Below are 11594 nucleotides of genomic sequence, written 5' to 3' on the forward strand. Positions count from 1 at the left end.
CCCCCCCCCCCCTCCTCCCCTTCCCCCCGCCCGGGTGGCGCGCGCCGCGCGCACGCGCGTTCCTGGGGGGGGGGGGGGGGGGGAAGAGCCTGGGGGGGGGGGGGGGGGGGGGGGGGGAAGGGAAAAAGGGGGTGGGGAGCGCGGCCGCCTCTCGCTTCTCTCTTCCCGCCGCGTTCCAGCGGGATTGGGAATGGCGGGGAAACCCAGCCCCGGCGGTGCCGCTGAGGCCGGGAATGAGCGAAAAGGGCCGGGGGGCGTTCCCCCCGCAGGGAAAAGTGGGGGGGGGGGGGGAGGGGGGGAGGGAAGGCAAGGGCTGGGCCCCCCGCGATCCGAACAAGGCCGCGCGCCCCCGCGCAACCCGCTACGGGCCTCCGGCCTCCCCCTCCGGCTCCCTCCCCACCCCGCGGGGCAAGGGGGGGGGGACCGGAGCCGCGGGGGAGGAGGGGATGGGGGCCACTCACTTGTCCTTCTCGGTGCCGAAGATGGAGGCCAGGTACTCCGCCATCTCCCACCGCCCGCCCTGCCCGCCCGCCGCACCGCCCCGGCGCCGCCGTCGCGTCACAGCGGCCGCGCCGGAAACGCCGCTCTGAGGGGAGGGGGAGGCGGGGCGCGCGCAGGGGCGGTGGCGGGGACGGACTCGGAAGGTCCCGGGTTCGAGTCCCGCCCCCCGCGCCGTGGGCGCTGAGGGGTCGGGGTTGTCCTGGGGTTCGTGACAGTGGTGGAATAAAGGGATCTGCTCCAAGGAGGGGGAAGGTGCACCTTGAAGGGGTTTAAATAAAAAAACCCCGAAGGGGTTTATGTAAAAAAATTTGAATAAAGCTGCAAAGTAAAACTTTCGTATAAACTAGAGTGGAGGGGTAGGACCAAATTCTTTCTCATCGTTTTTTTGTGCAAGGTAGGACCACATTCTGTCGGATAATTTTTGTGCAGGGTAGGACCAAACTTCTTCTGATCACTTTTTTTTGTAGAGGGTAGGACCAAATTCTTTCTAATTTTTTTTTTTTTTTGGTGGAGGTTACAATCAAATTCTTTGATTGTTGTGCGGTTTTGGTTTTGGTTTTGTTTGTTTGTTTGTTTGTTTGTTTTTTGTGCAGGGTAGGACCTAATTCTCTCTGATAACTTTTTGTTCAGGGTATGACCAAATTCTTTCTGATCGTTTTTTGGTGCAGGGTAGGACCAAATTCTTTCTGATAATTTTTTGTGCAGGGTAGGATCAGACTCTTTCTGATCATTTTTTGGTGCAGGGTAGGACCAAATTCTTTGTTCATTTCTTTTTAAGGAAGCCTTGTGGAATTGTGAGCCATAAGCTGCAAGTTTGAACCCGGTGAACTGAAAATTTTTTTAAGGGAATTTTTTTTAACAGAATAGCAATGAACATGGAAGATTCCAATACTATACATCACCCTTTTTTAATGGAACAGATTCCACTTGCAACAGGGCTGGTGCTCCAGTTTTAAAATCACATCGTGGAAGAAACTTACTTGCTTTGCTCAAGACTGAGAGCTCAGTGCGTTACAAGTAAAATTCATCCCTTAGATATTTTGGAATTCCATGAAGCACTACCCAGTATGCTTTGTAGTGCCACAACCCCATTTGAAGTCCATAGGAATATTCATGGAATCACAGGATGGTTTATGTTGGAAGGGATATTAAAGATCATCCGGTTCCAACACCCCGCTGTGGGCAGGGACACCTTCCACTACCCCAGGCTGCTCCAAGGCGCATCCAGCCTTACACCTCCTGTAATTCCTCATTTGGATTGAGCTGATTCAAGAATGCTGTGTCCTGTCACAGGACAGGGACAGTCCTCTGGGCACTGCTCTATGTCCTTCCATGCTATTTCTGTACATTCTCTTTTGGGATGCAAGGTTCACTCACCTCCTCCCTGCTACTTCCAACAAACTTGTGCTGATTTTTGCTTTAGTGTTTTTGTTAAAGCCTTCAGGTAAAATATGTCAAAATATATTTTTCCTGAGGAATCAAAGCATACTTTTCCTTAGGAATTAAAATATGTTTTGAATATTTGAAGTGCACTGGGTTCTCAGACCTTATCCTGTGAAGACCCCATTCACTTTAGATTTCCCTTTCTCTGGTATATTGCTGAGGGTAAGAAGCATTTTCCAGAGAGTATCTTTAACTTGCACCCTGTAAGTCAGTTGTTGTGCTGAAGCCTTGCTGACCCTGAGATCCACGTTTCACAGACAAGTAACTTGACCTGGAGATGCCATTAGAAAACAAACCAGCTGTTCCCATGTTGGAAATATGCCCTTGAATGTGACAAGCAGAAATCTTACGATGCCACAAACCCTCCTGTTTTGCTCTGCCTTCTTAAGGCCCAGTGTCATCACTGGATATCAGCTAAAAAGTGGCAAGGACAAAATGGTGCTGCCCAGATTTGGTTTGGAGGTAAAAGAGGTGAGAGAAAAAATAAAGAGGGAAGCAGCCACTTTTAAGAGAGCTAGAGCAAGGAGGAAAGGTGAGGGGAAAAAAATGGTTGTGAAACAAAAGACAGCAGTGCTTGGATATAGAAAAAGTAATGAAGCAAACACAGAAACACATCCAGGGGGGTCAGTACATAAAGTACTTAGTGCATTCACTGGAAAATAGCACTTTCTTGTTGCCAGTGCCCAGAACTCTGCATTAATTAAAGAATTACCTGGAGTTCCAGGCCAGCGCACAGGACTTGGTTTCTCAGGTTAAAGGGATTTTTCTAACAGTGCATATGGAGGGATAATTAGTGACCCACAGCCAGCAATCCCTTTGTACAATTTTGCCAGCTCTCTGCTTGACACCTCTTGGAACACGGCATGACCTTGAGGAAAGAGAACCAATTTAAGATGTAACGTCAAAAAATTAATCTGAGAAGGCAGCTCATGTACATTAGAGCAGAGCTGTAGCTGGTAATCTCATCTAATCTACTTCCATGCCTAGGCTTCAGTAATCACCATGGTTATATAAGCAGATCTTATCAAAGTTCCTTAATTATAGCAACCCCTGTAAATGCAGCACAGCACAGCATGAAGGACTCTGCCACCAAGCACAGGGGGACAGATCCTCTCGGAGGCCTCCAGGTCACTCACAGTCGAGCACTGATCACCGTCAGGGGTGTGAGGGCCCTGCTTTGATGCTGTGGGTGGAGGTAAATTGAACTATTCTGGTCTGAGGGGCAGACAGTGGGGTGGGATGAATGGCAGGGAAGAGGAGAAGAAATGCTGAGTCAGTTAGCACAGACTGCTGAGCATAGTTGCCAGATCTGTGTGTCTTCGGGAAACTTTTCCTTGGAGAGTTTTTGAGACCCTGATTAGGAACGCTGCTGATTTGTTAACTATTGCTGTTAGAGAGAGATTTACAATTGTAAACCAGGAAAAATTAATAAAGCTGCAGGGCTTTCAAGCTCAACACAAAGTGCCACAGCATTTTGGTCCAGCAAGCTGCTGTGCCATCTGAGGTCACCATGGTTATGGCAGTTCCTTTTTATAAAAAGCCCTCTCTCCATCCCCAGAGGGGTTTACAAGCTAGACAAAAGTGCCATCCTATTCTCTTTACAAAGGAGATAGAGAAATCAGGTGATTTTCCCAGCATCAAGATGGACAGATGTTTTGAATCAGGATAAAAATTTAGAACAGCCTTGGTGGTTCAGACAGACCTCTTTCCCCAGCCTTGAGATGTGCTGCCCCAGGGCTGTCCCTAATCCACCTCCCCACTGTTGCATACCCCGAGGGCTGAAAGAATTGTCTGGGAAGTAATCAAAAATCCATCTGACAAGCAAATCCAGATACTCCTTCAAGGAAAATTCCTCTCTGTGCTGTCCCAGGCAGTTTGGATGGAGCATTTTGTGGGAGAATCTGTCATCTTTGGACCTTTCTGAGTACTCTTGGAAAAATTCTCCAGGTATTGCCTGCTGCCCCCAGGTACTTTGTGGCAGTCAGAGGACCAAGAGGACAACAGTGAGAGTTTGGTGGAAACCTTTTGTTATATCTCTACTCCAAGGACTTGTCTGGTGCCCCTTGAGCCCATACAGGCTCTGTGCATGTGACAGCAGCTTGCAGATCTGCTGTATCTGTCTCATAATTTTGTTTGTTTTCAGCCTGGCTCCAGCTGGCTTCATTTGGTTGTGGTTTTCTGGTGCGGCAGGAGCTTGGCTAACATGAGCTCAGCCCCAGTATAAGGGGCAGATTTCCCTCCACCCCTCCCAGTGCCTCTTTTTTTCCATCTCTCATACTTGCCTGACTGCATTGTAAGCTACTTGAACTGGCTCAAATGGCCAAACTGAATCATTTTATCTTGCAATCAGAATTTGCAAGGGGAAATGAAGTTGCACTGCACAGATGGGAGCACAGGGTGAGAGGAGGGATGGAAATCAGGGAGGATAGAAGGAGGAAGACAGAAGGCTTCTCCCTTTCTGTAGCAGCAAAGTTGTTCAGCTCAAGCCCGTCACGGGACTGTACCCTCACAGCGGAGCTTTTTTATCAGTAGATATTAAGTCTAAAAATAGGAGGTGTTTCTGCCAGGGAACCAGAGCAGGAATATCAGAGCAAATTGTTGTCATGGGGTGGGGGAACCTACTGCACATTCAATTTACTGCCTGCAGTTGAACTCTGCTCACAGCTCCACATTCACAAAGACAGGGATCATGCCAGATTTATCCTGAAATATGTTTACAGAGGATGTTTTGTTTAGGAAAGCAGCCCAGTCATGACTGCTTGAAGAAAGGCAAGGGACACTACACCTACAACAGGCTTCTTGCTGCTTCCCTGTGCCAGACAAACCTCCCCCAACTCCAGGGAGTTCTCCTGGGCCAGGTGTGGGTAAGAAGTGCAGGTGAACAGGCTGTGGCACAGATACTCAGCTACTCAATAGGTGCTCTAAATCTTTCCTGCATCACTGTGCCCTGTGGCTTGGTAAAGAAGGAGCCTGACGTGCAGCGATGGACGCCTCCTGACAGCAGACAGTGCCGCTCTCGGTTTGCTTTCTTTGACAGCCCCACGAAATAATCCCCTGACTTCGGAGTGGATGCCCGGGTGAAAGCCACTGCTTTAGATGTATGCAGGAGCTCCCGTGAGCCTTCATTCCCTTTGCTGGGGCTCCCTCCGGTGGCACTCGGCTGGAAGGGCTCACCCGCCGCAGCGCTACGAATCCTTGGCAGAAGTTGAGCTGGGCATTATCCAGGGACACGTTTCCTGCCATGACCCTGCTGACGGCATGAGGCGCTCGGGATGGCCGTCCAGGGGTCGGCAGAGCCCAGTGCAGGGTGATGAATGACCCTTGAACTCCAGAAGCAGGAGAGTTGCTTCAGTGATGTGGTTGACACTTTTGGAATCTTCATCTCCCTGTTCTGCAGTGTGGCCTCTCCCCAGTGCAGGTGCTGCTGCCCTGTCCCCACCTGGAACCCTCTGAGCAACAGGGAGCCTCCAGAAATGCCCATCACGTGGGGGATTTTATGCCCCTGTTACTCTTAGTGGCACGTGAAACAAGGCACCAAGGGTTGTGCTGCCTCTGTTCACCTCAGTACATAGATACTGGGTGATGCCAGGGGGGACTGCTGTATCATTTTGGAGATGTGGAGATCCTGGGGTTGCCCATGAAGGGACTCAGATGTGGGATCCATTTTGGGGGAGAGAGGAGGGATAACTTGGGAAAAGCTGCCTGGCCCTATACCGGCATGGCAGCCCTTAGGAAAGCGTTACCAGAACAGCTCGAGTTGTGAGGTGACATTTCTGGGCAAACTCCTGGTGCAGAGAGAGAAGCAGGACAGTTACAGGGAGGCCCTGAGAGAGGATGGGAATGTGACACCGGGAATGTGACACCTCAGGAACTCACGAGATGAAAACAGGAGCCTCTCTTGCTTTGTGCTGTTTGCCTGGCTGAGAGTGGCTGTGGTGTGTGAGCTCTGCTCTCCTGGCTCCCCACAGCATCCCGTGACAGGAGGCAGCTCCTGTGGAGGCCAGTGGGCTGCACTAGAGACTGCCTGCAACCCCTCTTTGCTTCCCCAGGGAGCCAGAGCTGGGCAAAGAGACTGCAGTTTTGCTGTGGGGTTTTGTTTGGCTCCCAGGGGTTCACTCTGCCCTGTCCAGGTATCCAGCGCTGTGGTGTGTTCATCCCAGCTTTACACAGAGCATCCTCTGATGTGAGCAAGAGGTGGGGGCCAGTCCTGGTCAGGCTGTCCCTGCCTGATGTGAACATGCAGGTGCATAACGTGGATGACAGACAAGCCTGTACGTGGGGCTGTGTTTGTGGCCCTTGTCATAGAGGCTTAATTACCACAGGTAAAGAGACAGGGGAGGAGATACACCTCCAAAAGCGAAGGCAGTAGAAACCCTCCAGCAAGCAAGTTCAGAGGGGTTCAGGTGAGGTAAAACCCAAGCCCAAGCTACCACTTCCCCACTGCCACCATTACCCTTCAGAGGCCAGGTGAGCTGCCACAGGTCTCACGGTCTGTGCTGCAAGAGGACTCTGCTCTCTGCATCACACACAGGTGCCTTGGAAAATTTTACCCAAAGCCAAGCTGCTTATTTTCAAAGCAAGGAGCTCTAATCCTGTGAAAATATTATTTTCCAATGATGGCTTGCAGAATGGCTGATGCAGATCCAATCGATCTGTTTAGTCAGCCCTGTGAAAGCACAGGCATCAAAGCTGCTGGCTCTGACGCAGCTGAAGGGCTGTGCTGCCTCGTGTGAATTCTTCCCATTGTTGTTCTAGCTCTTAATTTCAGGGCAGTAGCTGCAACAACAGACTTTGCAGCCACCTGACTGAGAAAGAAATGAGGCTCAGGGAAAAAAGGTCAGTGTTGTTGCTAAGCTGTATGCTCTTAAAGCATTTCCCTGGAGCTTAGCAAGAAGTAAATGTTCACAGCATCCAGCAGAACTGTGTTTTTTCAGAGCTGGGCCCAAGATCGATAGTATTTACAGTGTTAGTTTTAGCACTGTAAAGTAGCTCAAATAATACTAACTCAGTAAGTAACACTAGGGGTGTGAATCTGTTACAGGAAACCTACGCAACACTTTGAAATGTTGAAATGTCTGTTGAATGGCTGTTGAAATGGCTGTTGAAATGTCCTTTGGATGTAGCACAACCAGAGTTCTGGAAAGGATCTACTGTACTCCTGTGGATTAGCAAAAGACAAAGAGGGTTTGCCAGGAGCCCAGTTTTGGAGTTAGATTTCAGAGCTGAGCAATATTGAAAGCTGGAGTAACACTAGACAACTGTTTACCCACAAGATAAAAATCTATTTAAAACAACCACAGCACAAGCACTAGTTCCCGCTAACTTTGTTGGTATGAGGCAGTAGTGAGAGAGCTGGAAGGTGACAGTGTCGTAAGAGGGAACCTGAGCTCTGCTAGGACAAGGCAGCTGAAGCTGCTGCATAGCTCAGTAACTCCACGGCTGTCATGAGGCTACTCAGCCATTCAGCTGATACTAAATTAAACAGGCTCCCCTCTCCATTCACTGATGCTGCTGAAAGGTTTTTTACCACTGCACCTGGAACAGCTTTCCTGTAGCCCCTGGCACTCGTTAGGCTCAGATGTGCACTGCTGATTTCAGTTCTCTGGCCCATATTGCCTCCTGTTGTACTGAACGGCTAAAAAGCTCCCTGTGGACCTTTCAGAGGAGCCTGGGCAGCTGCTGGCACTGGGCTGGCAGCTGTAAAGGGACCTGGGGGTCCCTCGCCTCAGCCACCCACACCTCGCTCCCCCCAGCCCCCAGACTGCAGACACCCCCAGCCTGATCCCAGAGAGATTCCAAAGATGGGCCAGGAGCACACTGCAGCGGTCAGGAAACTTTACAGCCACGGTGCTGAAGTCTCAATGAGCTTGTCTCACCGGCTACAGTGATTTTCCAGGTCTCATCTACCACAGAAACTCCTTAAAAAAATGAGATTAAATTACTGCTAATACTTAAAGATACACTAGACTGGAGGGAGCCTGCAGCAAGGGCTGGCTGTAACCTCAAATGACCTGGAACATCTGAAATTATTTGAAAATAGATAAATTTTTGACTCAAGAAATGCACACATTTGCTATGGTTTCTGAAAGCATGGTGTGAAAGAAGTTCTTTTGAAGGAAATGGCATCTCTGGTGTGTAAATCAGGTTGTTCACCTCCTTGAAGTGGATGTTGACTGGACACAACCAGAGTTGTGGCCAGTGGCTCCTTGTCCAGGTGGAGGCCGAGGATGAGGGTGTCCCTCAGGGCTCGGCCTTGGGACCAGGGCTCTGGAATGTCCCACAGACAGTGGGATCGAGCTCACCCTCAGCACGTTGGCAGGTGACAGGAGGCTGAGCAGGGCAGGTGACACAACAGAAGGATGGGGCCATCCAGAGGGAACTGGGAAAACTTGAGAAGTGGGACCATGAGGAACCTCATGAGGTTCAACAAGGCCATGTGCACGGTGCTGCACATGGGTTGGGGCAATTCCAAGCATAAGTACAGGCTGGGGTATGAATGGATTGAGAGTAGCCCTGAGGAGAAGGATTTGGGGGTGCTGGTGGATGAGAGGCTGGACATGCCCCAGCTGTGTGCGCTGTGAGCCCAGAAATCCCCTGTGTCCTGGGCTGCATCCAAAGCAACATGGGCAGCAGGTAAGGGGGGATTCTGCCCCTCTGCCCTGCTCTGGTGAGCCCCCACCTGCAGTACTGCCTCCAGCTCTGGGGTCCTCAGCACAAAAAAGACATGGACCTGTTGGAGCAGGTCCAGAGGAGGCCACAAAGATGATCCAAGGACTGGAGCCCTTCCTCTATGAAGACAGGCTGAGCAAGCTGGGGTTGTTCAGCTTGGAGAAGGTTCTGAGGAGAACTCATTGTGACCTTTCAGTACTTAAAATGAGTTCACAGAAAGAGAAATTCCTGTCAGAGTGGAGAGGGACTGGAGCAGGCTGCCCAGAGAAGCTGTGGATGCCCCATGCCTGGAAGTGTTCAAAGCCAGCCTGGATGGGGCTCGAAGCAACCTGGTCTAGTGGAAGGTATCCCTGCCCATGGCAGGGGTTTGGAATAAGATGGTCTTTATGATCTCAACCCAAACCGTTCTGTGATTCTATGACGGGGGAGGCACCTCCACAGAGATGAAGAGGGATTGCTGGTCTGCCTTTGGTGACAGTCACTAAAACAAACCACTTCCATCTCTGCAGAGGCTGAACAGCAGCACGTGCCCACCCCAGCCTGGGTCTGTGCACTTTTCCACGCATGCTCCCTCTGCCCTTTGTCTCTGTCAACAAATGGGCAGCCACAGTGAGCACCCTAAGGCAAGATACATGGCACTTTAATCAGTATGCCAATGCCTACAAAAGAGCCTGCTTGTTTTTTTCCCCCCATATAAACTGCTTTCCTAAGCAGTTGTCTCTGCTGGAATGTCATGGGAATTTTGCTGTGTTTCTAGACCAGAAGTGGTTCTAAAGTCACAGCTGCAAAAAGTGTCCTGTTAGCTGTGCTTGGGTGTTGAGCAGGTGTATCGATGCAGGCTCACCTACAGCTGCTGTTTGCTTTCACATTCTACTAAATAGCTGGATTAACAAGGTCAAATCAAACAGCTGTCATTCCTCACGCTGTTTTGATGTGGTAGATAGTGGGTGTCTGGTCCTGGGAGCTCCTACAGCCCAGATTGGGGAAGAAAGATAAATTGATGCTCTGTTCAGTTTTTCCTAGTGATTCCCCATCCCTAATCTATCCCTAACTGACCAGTTGAGCACAGAGTGCTGTGTCCAGCACATATCCAGCCTGGAGGGGGTGTGTGCCTCTTCTGGGTTACTGCAGTACTTGGTGCAAAGCTCAGGAGATGCCACATGTGGGGGACCAGGAGCCTCCCCAGGCGTGGATGCAGCTTTGAGAGCTGAGGAGGGCTCAGGATACATGTTTCAGCTCTGGATTTTGTACTGAGGGTCATATAACATGTCTTTGCTCTGGAGTTGAATTTCCCTTTGCAGTTGGAAGAATTTAGCTTTGGGCCAGGTAATGCACTCAGCTTGAGAGGCCACACTGCAGGGACAAGATAAAACCAGTGCTTACCTCCAAAGACTGAAAGATAAGCTTTGATTGGGTGTGAAATTAGGCAGCAGCACCTGTGAAACCCCAGCTCTTTTGTTTGGCTGACATGCCACTTCCCACCTCTCGCCTATCTGTGCCAGGTATTAGAAGAATATGGCACATTGCCTGGGGGCTGCTTGGACAAATCTGGTTGTCTATGGCCCAAAATGAGCTGGTAGATGAACACTTTGAAAATCAGATCCAGATTTAAGGGTGAAAACGACCACCTGTGTTTGTCCCTTATTTAGACAATAAGATTGATAGCTCAAATTGATGGGATGGGTGAGATTCCTGACTAATTCAGGTCACCTTGTAGGCAGTTTGGAAAAGTCTTTTACAATGTGCCTGAGAACTCTGCTGAAGCCCTTCCAAAGCCGCGCAAAATTTCAGACCCTAGAGCACATTTTGCCTGAGTGCTTTGTAAAGGAAAAGCCAAGTCTGCAGTGTGGCAACCTCTGGGAATAGATGTTACAGGGACGTAGAGCATATTGTGATCTCAACTGAAGGCTGCACATTGCTTCTGGTATGCTGTGAACACCCTGGAAAAATTGCCTGTGCTACAGTTTATGGAGGTAAAAATGACTTGCCAGCTGTGTAAGCCACGGAGCAGCCATGTCCAAACCCTGGCAACAGCATTCACTGAAGAAGGGCAGCATCTCTTCTGCTTTGTATGAAGACATTTATTACACGCCGTTACAAGGACTGCACTCCTGCTTATGTGGCCTGAAATTCTCACGCCCTAGGAATCCCAGAGGGAGGGAAGCAGCTTTCAGAAAGTCTGTCCTCATTTTCTTAAAGATATATTTACTAATCTTTTTTTGATTCTTTTATTGATTACAGCAAGTATTCCCTTGGCCGATCGTTTATTTCTTTAACCAGACTGGATTCTTGAAGGTCAGGATAAACCATCCCCCTGGATCAGGGCAGGGGCTTGCAATTAAGTGGTACAGCTGCAGCAGTGCCTGCTTTTTGCTGGGGTGTTGTGAAGAGCAAGCAGCTCTTTGAAACTACCAACTCTTTTAGGAGTCCTGGAATAGGACTGTAAAGCAACACAGGCCTAGAGGACTGAACAGCATTGACATGCTTTAATCACTCTGCAGCACAGAAATACACAGAGATATCCCAGCGGATAAAACTGAGGAGTCAGAGGGGAGAACAGAACAAGACTTTGGAGTGAGAAAGGAAAGCTGAACACACTCAGTCAGTAACAAAACAGTGGGTAGCACTTGCAGGAGAGTCACCTCGTGGATCACTCAGTGCAGCTGCAGAACATTCCTCCTGTCATGCTCTAGGTGGAGAAAGAACACCAAGCCTTGGGCAACACAGTGCATATTTGTATTTGCTCATCTGCCCAAATGCCATCAGAAGCCTCCAGAACCTCTCTCTTACATCCACAGCTACTCATAAAGTGCATTACTTCAACAGTTGTGACTGAGAACACCCTCGCTGGGTCACTGAAAAGGTCCTCTGTGTTCTACAGGTCACTGTGTCACCCTTGGAAGTGAGAAATGTGCAAGGACTTTTGTGTTTGCATGCTGTGGGTTTAGATTTGGGGCCCTGCATTTCAAAAAGATTGCTCT

General features: G+C 49.8%; 1 protein-coding gene across 7 annotated transcripts in view; it reads right to left on the reverse strand.

The window, feature by feature from the left end:
* Positions 1-576, reverse strand: part of U2AF1 (U2 small nuclear RNA auxiliary factor 1) — an 18004-nt gene extending 17428 nt beyond the window's left edge. For 2 of the 7 annotated variants that reach the window (XM_027635476.1, XM_027635514.1), the window contains exon 1: positions 462-552. In XM_027635476.1, the coding sequence (XP_027491277.1) occupies positions 462-505 (44 nt within the window). In that variant the 5' untranslated portion in view covers positions 506-552. Of the gene's footprint in view, positions 1-461 lie in introns of all 7 variants that reach the window. The other 5 variants (XM_027635537.1, XM_027635496.1, XM_027635522.1 and 2 more) reach the window with 5 other exon arrangements.
* Between the last annotated feature and the right edge of the window lie 11018 nt (positions 577-11594).

The sequence above is a fragment of the Corapipo altera genome, unplaced genomic scaffold (genome assembly GCF_003945725.1).
Source record: "Corapipo altera isolate COAL_440 unplaced genomic scaffold, ASM394572v1 0, whole genome shotgun sequence".
Classification (NCBI taxonomy): domain Eukaryota; kingdom Metazoa; phylum Chordata; class Aves; order Passeriformes; family Pipridae; genus Corapipo; species Corapipo altera.